The 16,110-nt window shown below is 42.3% G+C and overlaps 2 protein-coding genes across 4 annotated transcripts in view; one reads left to right on the forward strand and one right to left on the reverse strand.

Annotated features, from left to right (window-relative positions):
- The window catches only part of LOC113030280 (pecanex-like protein 3), a 31,483-nt gene extending 24,210 nt beyond the window's left edge, over positions 1-7,273 (forward strand). For all 3 annotated transcript variants that reach the window (XM_026181560.1, XM_026181559.1, XM_026181561.1), the window contains exons 30-36: positions 113-216; positions 321-468; positions 563-793; positions 903-1,177; positions 1,259-1,428; positions 1,549-1,955; positions 3,924-7,273. In XM_026181560.1, the coding sequence (XP_026037345.1) occupies positions 113-216; positions 321-468; positions 563-793; positions 903-1,177; positions 1,259-1,428; positions 1,549-1,955; positions 3,924-4,064 (1,476 nt within the window). In that variant the 3' untranslated portion in view covers positions 4,065-7,273. The remainder of the gene's footprint in view (positions 1-112; positions 217-320; positions 469-562; positions 794-902; positions 1,178-1,258; positions 1,429-1,548; positions 1,956-3,923) is intronic.
- A 1,129-nt stretch (positions 7,274-8,402) lies between these two features.
- LOC113031266 (immunoglobulin superfamily member 11) lies at positions 8,403-15,133 on the reverse strand. Its single transcript, XM_026183300.1, has 7 exons — positions 14,989-15,133; positions 14,010-14,170; positions 13,140-13,206; positions 12,922-13,053; positions 11,450-11,605; positions 8,838-8,960; positions 8,403-8,756 (listed from the first exon to the last, which is right to left on the reverse strand). Exons 1-7 carry the CDS (start codon positions 15,080-15,082, stop codon positions 8,554-8,556), a joined length of 936 nt encoding a protein of 311 aa, XP_026039085.1. The 5' UTR covers positions 15,083-15,133; the 3' UTR covers positions 8,403-8,553.
- Between the last annotated feature and the right edge of the window lie 977 nt (positions 15,134-16,110).

Genomic DNA, 16,110 nt, shown 5'->3' on the forward strand with positions numbered 1-16,110 from the left:
ATTAGGATACTTTTTTCATCATTACAAACAAGTGAAATGTTTAATAACAGAAATACAGAAGGCATTAAATGTACAACATTGCACAATTTATTTGTGCTTCACTGTGTTTTAGCCGGTGACTTGCGAAAGAGATTCTCCACTTGTCAACCTCTGTTTTGGCCTCTGTATCCTGGGAAGAAGAGCCTTGGGCACGGCCTCACACAGCATGTCAGCAAGGTAAGTTCACCAGGCCGCACAACCATGTCTGTCACTGTTGCTGATGCCATGCATATATATGCTAAGAATATGGCAGATTTATTGTTGTTTTGTTTGTTTGACAGCTTGGAACCGTTTCTCTATGGCCTTCATGCACTCTTCAAGGGAGACTTCCGCATCACATCTCCTCGTGACGAGTGGGTGTTTGCGGATATGGACCTGCTGAATCGGGTCGTAGCACCAGGAGTGCGGATGTCACTCAAACTGCACCAGGTACCAGAGAAGAAAACTAGTGCTGGAGTGCCAATATTTACTCTTTTTTTTGATACTGAAGTGAGACTGTTTGTATAATCTGTGTTTCTTTCAGGATCACTTTACATCTCCAGATGAGTACGAGGATCCTATGGTCCTGTTTGACGCCATCACTGCCAATGAGGAAAAGATGTTGATATCACACGAGGGTGACCCCGTGTGGCGAAGCGCTATTCTAGCAAACATGCCTTCACTCCTAGCACTGCGCCACATCATGGATGACGGCAGTGACGAGTACAAGATCATCATGCTTAACAAGAGATTCCTCAGCTTCAGAGTTATCAAGGTCGCAGCTTGTTACGTTTAGCACTTCTTCTTTTTTTGTCTTGTTGTCTCTGACTCATCACATGCCTGGATTGTCAGATCCTCATCTCTCTTTTTTCTGCCCTCCATAGGTGAACAGAGAGTGTGTGCGTGGGTTGTGGGCGGGGCAGCAGCAGGAGCTGGTTTTCCTGCGCAACCGTAACCCCGAACGAGGAAGCATTCAAAATGCCAAACAAGCGCTGAGGAATATGATTAACTCCTCGTGCGACCAGCCCATCGGCTACCCCATTTACGTGTCCCCCCTCACAACCTCTTATGCTGGGGAACACAGCCAGCTCCGCTCTGTGTGGGGAGGACCAGTCAGCCCACACAACATTTACACCTGGCTCATCAGCAGCTGGGACAGGTGCAAATTCTTTGCTTAAATAAATGTACACATGAGCTTTAAGAGAGAGTAAACATAACTGTAACATATGTCTCCCTGCAGGTTACAGAAAGGGTGCGGGGCTGGCTGCAACAGCGGGGGGAACATAGAAGACTCAGACTGTGGAGGCGGCTCCACCTCCATCTCCACCAACCCAGCTGTTCACACCACCCAGAGTACACCAGCCTCCAGCCTTCCACAGCCACACATCACCACTGTCCAGCCCTCGATGGGTAAGAACCGAAACAGAAATGGAGGTGTTTTTGTTAGCTTGTTATGGTCACATGAAGATGAAATGTATTGCAAGTATTTTATTTTTAGGAGTTAAAAGTGCTTTTTTTCTTACACTTCAGGCACAGACAACCCTGTTGGTCCAACCCAGAGCTGGCATCACCACCCTCAGCCTCTCCCATTAGCTCTGCTCAGCCAGTCAGAGGGCAGAATGGAGGCAGGACTTCTCTCATCCCTACAGCGTACATCCTCCATCCAGGGTCTCCTGGGCCAGCAGCTGTCCAGCTCCCAGCTCTCCTTCAGCAGCTCAGTGGCTCCTCCACCTCTGCCAGGCCCAGAGCGCTTCTGCCCAGCAAGTCTCCTGGAGAGCTCGGGGCACAGAACGGGCCAGCGGGCTGGCCTTGGCCCGGGCAGCGGACTACACTATGAGAGCCACTTTAGCAAGTGGAGTTTTTCAGGGAGGAAGGGCTTTAATGGACCAGCTTCAACGGAGGGGGAAGGAGCACCATTACAGACCATACGCACACAGGTAAGGAGACTGTCCATAGTTGTTCAGTTCTTTAAAAAGATCCAGAAATACAGATACTCACGCTCAGTCAGTACACTCTGATGCATAAATCACCTGACTCTTTCTCTATTAATCAAACAAATCCAGCAAATTCAATTTCAATTTTATTTCTATAGCACATTTAAAAGTCACAGGTACAACAAAGTGCTTCACAGACGAGCCATACTTGCAGGTTTACAGCAAAAGAAAACAATCAACAACAAAAATACAGTTATAGGATGGTACTATTGCAACAAGCATGAACCGGGAAGAAATTAAGCTAAGTAGTTTGAAAGGCAAGCTTAAACAAATGGGTTTTTAACCGTGATTTGAAAGATTGAATAGTTTCCGACGCACGGACATCAACCGGCAGGCTGTTCCACAGTTTTGGTGCAGCAAAAGCAAAGGCACGATCCCCCTTCGTCTTTAGTCGAGACATTGGTTGCATTAGGAGCCCCTGATTAGAGGATCTGAGTGCCCTTGTAGGGATATATAAATTAAGAAGGTCAATCAAATAACTGGGTGCCAAGTTATTTAAGATTTTAAAAGTGTATAGAAGAATTTTAAAAACAATACGGTACTTGACAGGAAGCCAATGGAGGTTAGCTAGAATAGGAGTGATATAATCCTGTCTTCTAGTGCCGCTTAAAAGGCGTGCTGCGGCATTCTGGACTAATTGTAGGCGTTGGATGAGGGAGAGTTGGAGGCCTAAGTAAAGAGAATTACAATAGTCCAGTCTAGAGGTTATGAAAGCATGAATGAGCCTTTCAAGGTCCTTGTGTCGTAGGTAAGGCATTGCCTTCGAAATTTGGCGTAGTTGGTAGAAGCTGGTTTTTACCACTGCAGCCACTTGCTTATCTAATTTGAGGGAACTGTCCAGCACTACTCCCAGATTTCTGACAGTAGACGATAGATGGCTGGCATAAGAACCTAAGGTCCCCGATAGCTGTTTCAACGGCATATGGCTACCAAAGACGATAATTTCTGTTTTGTTTTCATTGAGGGTAAGCGAGTTATGAAATAGCCAGTCTCTGACATCACACAGGCAGTTAAGCAACGGCAATAGCGGGGATTGGAGATCCAAATCCAGAGGGAAATAGACTTGGATATCATCCGCATAGCAGTGGAAAGAGATATTGTGATTTCTGAAAATTTTTCCCAGGGGTAGCAGATAGATATAGCCCTCCTGTTGTTAGTAAATCCACTCAGACCATTCTGTCATATCAGATCAGTGTTTTTTGTAGAGTTGCTTACAACTGAGTATTCGTAATATGCTAAAGTAAATAATCAGGCACATGGACAAAATGGAAAAGAGGAGCTTAAGAAGAATATGCTGTGTTTCTATGGTTACTGCTTCCTAGATTTGAGTCTTGCTTATGTTAACCCCCAAAAATTGTTCCTTAAAATATTTTAATGTCTCTTCAAACCCACTCAGGGCATTTTTTTAGAGTGTTTGGGGATATTTTAACAGACCAAATGTCTGAGGAGTTCTGAGACAACAGAACTGATAGATTGATCAGTAATGAAGTAAATCTTTAGTTATATTTCTGCCTACATGATGTCTTTACAGTAGACGGTAAGCAGACAGCAGACGATAGTCACACCTACTGAGATATTGCATTAAGCTCATTTGAACAGATGCACATATGCAGTGAGTGGCTTGTTGTTGTTCAGTAATTCAAACAGGAAGTGGTTTATAAATATGGCATGCTTTCTCAGATCATGATCCAGATTGCTCAGTGGGACGTCCTTTTTGTACCTGTGCCTGTGCGAATGACTTGATTTGCTTTTGTTTGGACCTCGATGATACAGATTTTGACAGCACGTTGAATCATTTTGTTTTGTTCAGCTGTGAATATGAAGCAGTGGGCTTTTCTTTGCCTGCCTTGTTGGTCGTGCTGTTGATAAACGCACTTAATCGTCTTCTTATTATCAATCTGTCTCTTTCAGCCTGCTCCTCCTGCATCCCTACAAGAGGCCGGTCTAACGCAAGATCCACTGGGAGCCACTCAGACGACAGATCCATCCCCGGACCCTCCCACTCCCAGAGAGGAATCCACAGAGCTGCCTTTACTTGATCACCTGCGCTGAGTCTGCACTATTGACAGTTTCTACAGTGAAAGCACACCGCAGTTGAATGTGGACCGGTCCAGTCCGGACTCATTCCAGCCTTTGGGACTCATTCCATGAACTGTTGTTGAACTAACTCAGCGCAGCCACAGTTTGGAAGTCCTCTGATGGCACTTTGAATCAAGCGTGGATCTGGGAATATACACATCACTCTTCTTGTTAGTCAAGAGAGAGCTAAACATAGCATGCTGAGCTGATGCACGTCAGACCATGAAATCATTTTAGCCAACCTGTTTATTCCAAAGTCAGCTTTCATCACAACTCGTAAGACCTGATGATGTACTCATTTTTAATTTTACATTTTTTTCTTTTCCTGACTGAGCACTCGCTGTCTCTACAGCCAACCATTTGGTTGTAAAAGTAATGACAGGCCAGACAGGCCAGTGCAACTTATAAGGGATATTTTGCTTGAGGATTGTTTATTTTTCTATACTGGAGACTAGAGGACAATCTCTAACTTGACGTCTGCAGCAGCATTAGGTTTTTTTTCTTTTTGTTTGGGGGGCCTCATAATAAATCCAGAAAAAGAAAAAGGACCAGTACATTGCTGTACGTGCAACTAAAGGACGCGTGGAGACCACAATAAGCCTTGTTTTTGTTTTCCCCCCACATGTAACCATCCTCGCCGGACAGTTGTGCATCAAACAATATTTCACATGACATATTGGCTAATTTCAGGAGCCTCCACTTCTTTTCCCCTGCACAAATACACATATTATATGAGGAAGAAGAAGAAAATAAAACAAGAAAACATTATTCTTGTACTCTGGCCCATTTTCCTGCAGAGGTGCCTGACTATATCAACAGTTCTGTCTTGGAGCAAGTTTCAGGGAACACCCCCACCCCCCCCAAACAAAAAACAAACTCCCTTCCAGCCCAGCTGACATGTGGTGCTTTTACTGCTAGTTTACAGCGTATGTAGGCTTGGACATCGTGGAGTCCTGTATCTGACTAGCAACCTGGAGAACTTCAGACAGAGCTGGTTTCCATTAATCAGGATCAAACAGAGGACGAGTCAAATCTGTGAAAAATTGTGTTGATCACAAATTCACAAGCTGGGAGTGTAAGGAACTTTTTTTTTTAATCCTCTTTTTTTTTTTTTGCTTTGGTGAGTGGAATGTCTTCTATTTTTTGTTTTTTACTTGAATCTTCACGAATCCCTCGGTGTCAAATGTGCACTGAGTTTGTTTTCTTTGGATTACTGATCACTAATGTCCTCCCTGATCAGATCCAATCAGCTCATGGCTTTCTGAATAGCCGGGGTCCAGGCTGCTTTGTGAGGAGAGCTGTGTTTGCTAGGGATGCACTGATGTCTAAAATAACAGTTTGTCTGATACCCATATATATTTTTAGCTGCTTGTTTTTCTTTTGTTTTTTAAGTTACTTATCCTCCTTTTGCACCAGGGAAACAAAAGACGTCTTCATTATGAAACTATTTTAAGTCCTCCTCCTCCATCATGCTGTTGATGTGACACTACCGACAACCATTAGCCACTGGTTAACTGACCATGTGATTGGCTGATACATCAGTGTATCCCCAGTGTGCTCTTTGCCTGCAGTCTGGGCCTTTCTGTTACTATACTACTGCTTCTGCATCTCCTGCTACTACTACTATAATACCCACTACTACTGCTGTTTCTACAACAGTTAAATCCAGCGTTTTAGTTGGAAATAAACAAAAGCTGAATAAATACTGAAAGCAAAGGTGGAATATTTATTTGATAATGTCTTACAGATGTCTTTAACGGGGTTTGTCTATATGGTGTGTTGATATATTGAGTTGGAAATCTGCCTTCTGTCTACCCTCCCGCCCCCTCCCCTCAGTTTGTTTGGTGTCGTCACGTTTGCACCATCTCACCAACGGCTCTTTTTGGTTATTTTTAAGTGTGGAACATAACTGGAAGTGTTCCTGAAATCGCTTTAAGTTTGTTTCTTTTCCCACGCCTTTATTTTTATTATTTTTTTACCACTGTGAAAAGCAGAAAACGGGAGAGTTTCATAAAACAAAAAATAAAAGAAAAACTTGCAGTTCTGTCAAAAAATTTTAGCCCCAGAAGTTTCCCCGGGTCCACTGGCTTTGTCCCCGACGGTTTCCGGCTCTTCGCACTGGGTGAAGAATTCTTAAACGACCTCGTGCCATAGCATGAATCGCCATATGCTGCTTTTTCCTCATAAATGATTTGTTTGGGTTTTGGGGGGTTTTTTTGTTTTTGTTTTTTTTCCCCTTCCCTGCTGGAAAGTTGGATGGAGGCCAGTGTTCTCAGGGTGTATACTGGGAAAGGAACTGACTGCTTCTGCAGGAAGACTTACAATAGATGCTCCCTTTTAGTCCCTCTTTTTAAGAGATGTTCTGCATGCTGTTAAAGGCAATTTTTTTTTTCTGCGCAGTGTCCCCCCCCCCTTCCCCATCTAGCCATTTTAAGCTTTTTAGAAGATAAAGCTCAGCAGCCTCCTCCCCCCCCCTCTCTTTCTTTTAATCTTTTGAGCAGCCCTTAGTTTTTTGGGGTTTTTTCTCCTTTTTTTTTCTCGAGTGGCTGTGAAGAAACAGGTAAAAGTGTGTCAGCTTCCATCTTAAACTGCATTAGAAACTCCCACAACTCAGGAAAAACAGAGACTTTTCTGATCAGTGCTGTTTTCTGTTTTTCTTTTTTCATTTATTTTACTTCTAAACGATGGGGAGCTCGACTTTTGTTCAGTTTTGCTTTTTTTTTGCCTTTTAGTTGGAGTCGGGGAAGCACAAGTTGACAGACAGATGTGAGTGTCCAAAAAAAGGGATTTCTTAATCTCTGACGTTCTGTACAGCATGTTTGTTATATAAATATATTTAAAATATAAATCTATTTTATTATTGGATTTTTTTTTTGGGGGGGGGGGTCTTTTTACATCAAAGACACTATGCTGATGTTTAGGGGAGGGACTCTCGTGTTTACCTGTAGAAAGACACCTGAGTGGAGAGAGGCGCCCTCTCCACATCAAGATGTGCAGTTTGGGAAGAATTGGTTCATACTTCTTTTGCACAAAAATGTATCATACACCATCCCACTTTGTTATAGTTTTGTTATTTTTAGTTACTTTTGGAGGGGCGGGGTCTTTTATTTAAGAACTTTAAGTCGATGTTAAATGTTCTGTACAGTTTCTTTTTTTTATGTGATTTTTTTTTCCCCCTCCTATTTAAATTAAAGGTTTTTGTCTTTGTTTGCAAATTAACTGCTGTGTGATTTTTATTTTCTGGCATTTGTCCTGTTGGTCTGTTTTTTGCTGTTGTTTTTGTCTGGAGGATTTTCAATCTTTGTCCTAGCAGCTTAAAGCCTTGTGCTACAGTAAAAACAGCACCACTGAGCGGGCACTCGGGTTTAATTAAACTGTACGCTCACCTGTCCACTTCATCGGGTAATCTGTTTAACTTCTCGTTAACACAAATGTCTCCAAGGAAAAATGGATTTGGTGTAAACAACATGATAGCATCATGTTCAGCATGGTGGTGGAGGGGTGTGGGGGATATTTTCTTGCACACTTGGTACCAATTAAGCATTGCTGCGGAGCGTGCTCATCCCTTTTTGACCACAGTGCTTCCAGCACTATGGCACTGTACTCAAACAGCTGCCACAGTCACCAGATCTCAATCCAGTGGCACACCTTTGGCATGTGGTGAAACAGGAGATTCACATCGTGGATATGCAGCCAACAAATCTGCTGGAATTATGTGCTGATGTAATGTCACCATCAACCAAAATCTCTGAGGAATGTTTCCAGCACCTTCTGATTTGAGGCAGCACTGAAGGTAAAAGGATCCCAACCCAATACTAGTGAGGCATACCTAATAAAGTGGCCAGTGTGTGGCTGCTGAAAATATTCAAAAGCCAAAAAAATGCTCTAAAAGCAGTGTCACTGTCCTCTTACACTGAACAGTTCAACCTCGCGTCCAAGGAAAATGCTTGGTTTTCTCAAGAGATTTACAAGGAGGAGTTGGATTGAAAACCCAATGACATTTCCCACTGGCAACCTAAATTTATCGACTCTGATAATGTGCATAAATGTTCTCGCCTGATGCTTTCAGGGAAATGTAGGTATTTGTTTTATTGAGAAGTTAGATGATTCCACTCTTGTTCGCGAGGTCCATGTGAAGCAGAAGCCAGGTAAGAGCTTAGCTCAGAATTATGACCAAAAACAGGGAAAACTTACATGAAAGATGGTGACTTGACTTTGAGTGCAGTTTTTTGTCTTTGGTTAAAGCTGAGGGGATCATTGATGGTTACCTTTAAAAGCTGGTTTGGAGGAAATGAGCATAAATGAGACGCATTGCTATCACACCTTTCAGAACGTTTATTCCACTTTTATTTCAAAGTTTCTGATGCTTTACAGCTGTGGAGTAACATTCAGGGAACACTGGTCTGGGCTGCAGACATCTTTTACATGGATACATTAAAAAGTCCCGAAAGTCTTTGAGAAATCAAACAAAAGAGCGTTTCATCAGGGACGGCGTGTACCGTATCTCGTTATAAAACTCATCCTTGTCTCCTCTCCCCTTCCTCAACCTCCCATCCTGCCCTGTGTGATGGAGCCACAGAACGAGCACCAGCAAAGCCAGCAACAGCAGGCACATAGACAAGGTCAGCAGCACACCCTGCAGTACACCAGAGGGACTGTCTGGGGCTGGGCAGAAATACAAGAACGTTTTATCACAGGGCATAAAAACTCTGGCAGAGGGTTATGGGTGAACAAAGAGGATCTTACTGCTGTAGATGGATAAGTTGATGTAGCAGTTCTCTGTTCCCAGGGTGTTAGTGGCGGAACATCGGTACAGGCCGGAGGTCTGAGAGGACACGTTGACAATTTGAACAGAGCCCGATAGTTCACCTTAGAGAGAGGAAGACGAGTATGACGGTGAGTGCGCTGTCTTACAAATCTCATGCTTAATATATATTAAACTTCCAGCATTATATAATGGCTAAAAAATTAGAAAGGAACACTTTTTAATCAGAATATAGCGTTAAGGCAGTTAAACTTTCTGGGATATAGATGTGGTGAGTTAAGTATCAGAGGGGGTTGTTAATCGGTTTCAGCTGCTTTGCTGTTAATGACAATAACAACAGGGGCATTGAAGGCCAACAATAAGACAACCACCAAGACAGGAATGGTTTTACATGGTGGAGGACTCTGCCATTTTTGTCCTTCTCATTTTTTCTGACTGTTTTCAGTAGTGGTTGGTGGTGTCAGACAAGCTGGGGTGAGTATTAGGAAATACTCACCCCTAGGGTCAGGGCCAACTGCTCCAGGATAACACATAACTATGTGCCATTGACAGAAGGTTTGCTGTGTCTCCCAGCACAGTCTCAAGAGCATGGAGGAGACAGGCAGTTACTCTAGGAGAGCAGGACAGGGCCGTAGAAGGTCCTTAAACCATCAGCAGTACCAGGATCTGATCATCTAGGCAACGGCACCCTGACCCATTAGATATCAGGATGAAATCCTTGGATTGTCAGACTCTACGCTGGTGCAGTGGGTCCTGGGTTCCTTGTGGTGTTTGACAATAACCCGACTTCACGTGGTGAGAAAATGCAGACAGTTTCTGGAGAATTAAGGTATTGATATCATTGACTGGCTCCAATAGAACACCTCTGGGACTTTATGTTTCAGTCCATCCGACACTGCCAGGGTGCAGTTCAGACAGTCCAGAGCTCAGTGATGCCCTGGTCCAGATCTGGGAGGAGATCCCTTTGAATTTGTCTTTGAATTTAGTCTTCTGTAGGTTAATAATTTTCATTTCCATCAAACAAGGTGGCATCCTTTCTTCTGTTACCCGGTCCACATCAATATAGATATCCGGCAGGATTTTTTCCCCCCAATGAGATCAGTTGTGTTTCTAGGTATTCCTTTAATTATTTTTAAGTGGAGTATTAAGCTTATTTCCAGGAATATGTATTTTTAAGCTTGAACTCTTTGCATTATTCATGTTTCAAAACAATCCTTATTGATCCTATAAATGGCTTTATTTCATCCACCATCTGAAGAGGACAAACTGAGCTTCCCTCTCTTTGAGGATCTCCGCACTACTTCAAAGAAACCTTCTCCTGATTGGGTGCCCATCAGAAGCAAAAGATCTGACAAGCTGGTGGGTTGGGGCCACTATACTGAGTACCTGTGGCTGCGAGGTAGTCATATTTATCATATCCTCCTAAGAGTAGAAAAAACTGTCAAAAAACAATAATTTAGAGCATTTAGGATCACCTGCACATGTGTGAACGCTAATATCTAAAGCGTGTGTCATGTATGAGTATTTAACCTGAGAGAAAATAAGCAAGAACACATCAGTGCTCTTTTTAAAGAGCATTTGACTACTTTATGTTATTAAATTCACTTTAATTCGGTTTATATAACACCTGTTTACAACAAAAGTTATCTCAAGGAAGTTTACATTTAAAGAAAAAACCCTACAGTATTGGGGAGAGAAGCCCAGCAGTCTAATGGGTAAGAAGAGCTCCCTATTAATAGGAAGAGACCTCCAGCAGAACCAGGCTCAGGGAGGAGAAGCCATCTGCTCCAACCAGTGAGGGAGTGAGTGAAAGTGAGCATTTGGAAACCACCAGACAGCAAACAGGACAAAACACAAAGCAGGAGTTAATGATATGCATTAGTGGGAGAATAACCTTCATGATGATGACATTTCTTTCCACTCAAGTGTTTATATAGAAAAGCTTTTTTTCTTTTTTTCTTTTTAAATCAAAGATCTTTGATAAAAGCTCTTTTGTACCACATCTGGTAAAACTCGTGTTTTAGCCACAGGTCTCATGCTGAGTGACATAATTATTTCTGTGGGGAAAAACTGAAATAAAAAGCTTATCCCATACACTGGAGACTAAAGTTAAAGTTATATTTGCTAATGATGCTCCAATTCAGTCCATCCTTTCTTTAAATAGTCGATTTTGTTTTTCTAAGAAGTGCAATACTAAATTTCTCTTCCATTTAAACAGTCCTAAATACACTTTCATTTTAAAACACTTATGACTTTAATACGCCTTCCTTTTTTTTCTATAGCAGACCCATGTGTGCGTGTTTTTGCCTTAAGTGAAAAAGCCACCAAGTGGTTAAATACTTTTTAATAGGCACTAAATCTGCTTGTCATAGCCGGAAGCTTTATTGCGCTATAATGGAGTCAATTATAATATCCATCATATTTCACTTGCACTATTAAATTCAAACATTTATTGTGCGTCATTTTAGGGTCATTTAGTTGACTCTTTTTGGACTTTAAGATCTAAATAACGATCTGCACACAAGATTATTTTGATTCAGCTCAAGGGGTGCTTTAAGTTTAATACATATCCGTGTGTGTGTGTGTAACTGACTCTCCATGTTGATGGGAAGGGAGATTTCATCTGGATTCAGTTTATCCCAGCGGATCTCTGGAGTGGGGATGCCCTCTGCCACCAAGCAAGACAGCCTGACACTTCCTCCCATATTGATGTCTCCATCCCACTGGCACACAGGCAGCGAAGGCGGCACTATAGATGACCCACAGATGAATTTCTTAAAAGATGTGATACAAACCGAGACGACACACATTTGAACTTTTAAGCCGGTGGCTTTTAGAAGCAAAGCTGAAAGATGGTCTGTAAAAATTTAACTATCTGGTAAACCGCTGACTCAATAACATTTAAACTCTCTTGTATAAATGGATTTATCAATGTATGCCTCTGGGATAGCATTCCAAATTTCACATTATCTGTGCTTTTTATCTGTATTACAGCTAAAGTTAATGGTGTGTATTTTGGGGGGTTGTGGTCATCTGTGTTGTCATATCAACATGTGACAACACAGTTTAAAATAGTCTTGTTTTATTGTTACAACAAGTAATGTTGCTGTAACAACAGAACATGCTCGTGCTTCATTATGCTCTGCCTGGCTCTGCTCTGCAGAAGCTTATTTCTGCCACTGAAAAAAAAATGTTGCTATTTATAGGTCAGAATTTCAGGTTATTGTCTCAAAGGTTTGAGTTATCTTAAAAATTTGACTTAGAAGTTTGAGCAAATTAAGGCTCATAACTCAAAAATTTGAGATGAGCTGAAATTTTGACTTCCAAGAACAAAAGTGCTTCTAAGCATATGCTTCACCTCTATTCAGATTATGCGTCCTTTGTCCCAAAAGCATGGGAACTGCTGGATTTACTTTAGACAAACCTTTTATCACATTACACTCACGTTATAGCAGCTCTCCCAAATCAGTTTTAACCTTCAGGGATTGTGCAATTCTCTGTCAAAATTATGAGATCTGATAAGGTTTCAAAATATTTTTCCTTTATTGGATGCACTCTGCTTCAACCAAAGCACTGAACAACATTATGTCTTTATCAGCCGATTCACACCAGAGACAAACTCTGTTTATCAACTAAGATAGCAGAATTCACCCTAAGAGCTGTGTGAATGTGTGTTGCCAAATATTATAGAAATCTTCCCAGCAGGTTGTTCATTGGAGGAAAAGTCACAGAGCCACCAAAGTCATTAGGAAACCTCCCCTCGGCCGCATGATTGTATCTAGAAAATTGTGTGAGTCTGAACTAAAAAACAGACTCACCAGCAGCACCACGATTGCTGTCGGCAGGGCTACAAATGTTTTAATTAACCTAACCTGTTTGGCTCCTCGGTATTTGCTTTACAAATAAATCCACAGCAGTTTTGGCAGATTTGGTTTGGAAAACAACAAATATCATAGTCAGAATCACAGAGAAAAAAAAAAGACAAATGGATCACCAATTCCTGCTTTGGTAAATGGTCATAATGTGTGAGTGCTTCTGCCAGCTGCTCAACTCTCAATAACTTACCCAGAACACTGAGCACCAGCTCTCCGATGCCGGGATCTGTAATCTCCGGTGGGTTGTTAACCATGCAGCGGTAAATACCAGCATCTGAGACCCGTGTGTCGTTTAGCATGATATCTGCACTCAAAGGAAGACCTGCACAAGGAGCACATGAAATAATGTTTTTGTCTGTCTTCAGTATCAAGTTTCATCTATGAAAAGAGGATCATCTTACATTTTACCTGTGAAACCCACCCTGCCAATGAGGGAGGGGTCTTCAATCACCTGCCCGTGATCGTACACAATCACCTGGAAATCAATTAAAACAAGGATGTCAAAGTCCATTTACATTGTGGGCCACAAACACTTTGATCTTAAGTGTAAAGATGTTTAGCTACACGTTTAATCCTGGGGATATATAAGAAAATAACTGCAGTTTTAATGGTACGCCTCAGTTTTTCTACCCAATAAAGAAATGCTGCTGCAGTAAGTGAAAAAAAAAAATCAGTCAGATCGATGTTTTAGGTTTAAATTGTAGAAAATGGGCAGAAAAAGTTCTGGAAGCTCATTTCACAGTTTGTCCTGTAACAATGAAACAAAGTTTTTGTTAATTCACAGAAAATGTCCTTTTTTAAAATTTGGATTTGGTGTGTGTGTGTGGTGCAGTATGAATGGTCACTGGGAAGACCTTTGCCAGAAGGAAAAGCTGTAAAACTTATTCCCTGTTTCACATTTTCCAAAGCCGTCCAGGGCCTTACGTTTGAAATAAACGGATTTAAAACAAACGTTACTCGAACACAACAGGATATGTAGAGAATATAAATGGACTGGAACTTATATAGCACCTTTCTACCTGAACACTCAAAAGGCTTTATACAACATGCCTCATTCTCAAGTGCTTTCTATGTGACGCACTACAGGGTTGTTCTTTGTGTGTGAAGACATTTCTCTTCAGTATCTTGCCCACGGATACTTTGGCATGCAGACGGGAGCAGCCAGGGAACCTAACCGCCAAGCCTCTAATTAGCAGATCGCCTGCTCCACCCCATGAGCTACAGCCATGCTAAAATATGCAATTGCAAGGCATCACCCTGACAGATGTATTGCCACACCTGTATCGGGGCCTCTGGACTGGAGAAGGGAGTCAGCGTCCAGATGATGTTGAGTCTGGAGAGGTGGTTGGAGGCGGAGGTGTAGAAGGAGCAGGGCAGGACGACAAAATCCCCTCGAGCCACCTCCAGACTGGATTCTCTCATGGTTACCCTGAGCGCAGCTAGGAGGGGGGAAAAGATTCAAATGAGACGAGCATTACCTATGACATCACACAGGTATTTCTTCTTGTTTTATCGTCACCCATCTGCTGTTTTTCTGCTGACGTGCAGACAGCACCAGGCCTCACTCTCCCCTTCATTACTGCAATAATGAACCTCCTCCCTCCTCCTCTCTGCCATCCCCGGGCCCTTTTGTGTGCGTGGGAATTGAGCGAGCACAGTCGTCGTTAATTAAACTTGACAGCTCTGAGGTTGAGCCAGATCCGTCACAGGACGAGAAGAACAACAGGCCACTTCACTAGGATGTGTTTGGTCATTTCTCTTGTTGTTTTTACGTAGATCACAAGTTCTGAAAATGCTGGCCTCAAGAGAGACTTTCATTAAGACTCAAAATGTCAAACATACTGTATTGTATTAATATTAAAAGGTCACGCTTTAGAGGCAGTTGATTAATAACGGCACTAACATGAATAAAGCCCCTGTAGCTCGTACTAAATAAATATCATCTCATTTGATGAATTTGTGCATGTGTATACAGCGAACAGTCCACGCATGCATCAAGAGGTCGCCCACAGTCTTACATTTCTGTCTGGAAAAGCTTAAATGCTTCTTTCTAAATACTCATAAGGTTTTAGGTTATTCATGTCACGTCTCCTTTTACACTAGAGAAGGAACCTTCTGCCTTAGCAATATCCGTGCAAAGAATCACAGAGTCGCAGCAAACATTCGTGAAACTTTGCAAATCCTTCAAACACTCGAAGCTGCTGCAGTGTACTAAAGCAGCAATAATTCAATCTTTTCTTAAGACAGGCCTACTCACTGTTCTCCTGAGCGGTGAAACACACACACAAGGTCCAGAACATCCATCTCCCTGTAGCACCCATAGCTGTTAGGGAAGACAGAGAGGCAGTCATCTCATCCCTACGGTCTCCAAGCTGGTGGCCCAAAAAACCCAGGCATGCATGATTAATGTATCGAGTGCTGCGATCAACCCCTCCCTGTTATTTTCACTCTCTGTCTCTGTCCCGTTGTCAGCTGGGAGAATTTTCTCTAATTAGGTTGTCAGGTAAGCGAGTGCACAAGGAATTTTTCTGCTCCTATTAGCTGTTCCTACAGTGATACCTACAGCGTGAGCTTGTAGTCTAATTAGTTAGTGTAGCGTGACGAAAACTGCAGCTGCAGAAGCTACAACGTGCATGTATTCAGCAAGAGGTAAGCAACATGGTGCGGCCATGGGAGTGTCAAACCTTCATGGTTGTTTTCCAAATTCAGGAGCATCTTATGTTTCATCTTTGCAGAGGTGAAACAATCTGTGCACCAGGTATAGTAAACTAACTGAACATATTCTTAAAATGGATTCATTTGTCAGCAAATAATGCTCATTTATGTTCATAATCCATACAGCTTCTTCCATCTATGCAATCCGGGGTCTCTGAGGGGGCCGGAGCTGATTTCAGTCAAAATACAGAGACCTGTCCAGGGTGAACCCATCCTGGTCAAGTTAGAATCACCAATTGACCTAAACGCACGCATGTATTTGGTATGTGGGAGGAGGCCGGAGTACCTGAGAGTTCCTGGAGATAACCCACACAGACATGAGACCACAGAAAGGCCCGAGCCTGGATTCAAACAAACAACCGAAGAGCTTCAGACTTTTGGGTGTTGTCTCAAATAAGCTTTTGGGCATTTTTTTTTTACCATAAAGCCAAAAATCCACACTCTCTGTCCTTGTGGTAAGAGGCCAAAAAAACAGCTTTAACATTTTGCATCATCTGGTTATTTACAGCTTCAAGGCTTCAAGAAAAAATGAAGGTCGTCAGTGGTGCAAAGAAATGTTCAGAGGCGTGTTTTTGACACTAGAAGAGTCATCAGATGATGACATCCTTCCGTTATGACCTACAGGCAAAATAAAAATCCACCAGAGCTCCTCTTTGATGCATTT

This window comes from Astatotilapia calliptera, chromosome 10 (assembly GCF_900246225.1).
Source record: "Astatotilapia calliptera chromosome 10, fAstCal1.2, whole genome shotgun sequence".
NCBI lineage: Eukaryota > Metazoa > Chordata > Actinopteri > Cichliformes > Cichlidae > Astatotilapia > Astatotilapia calliptera.

Excerpts from the sequence above, each read along its gene's own strand:
- LOC113031266 (XM_026183300.1), bottom strand. The coding sequence starts at position 15,082 with ATGACTGCCTCTCTGTCTTCCCTAACAGCTATGGGTGCTACAGGGAGA. Across the intron at positions 14,171-14,988 it reads TTTCACCGCTCAGGAGAACA|CTGCGCTCAGGGTAACCATG; the intron begins GTGAGTAGGCCT and ends CCCCCCTCCTAG. Across the intron at positions 11,606-12,921 it reads GCTGGTGCTCAGTGTTCTGG|TGCCGCCTTCGCTGCCTGTG; the intron begins GTAAGTTATTGA and ends GGTCATCTATAG.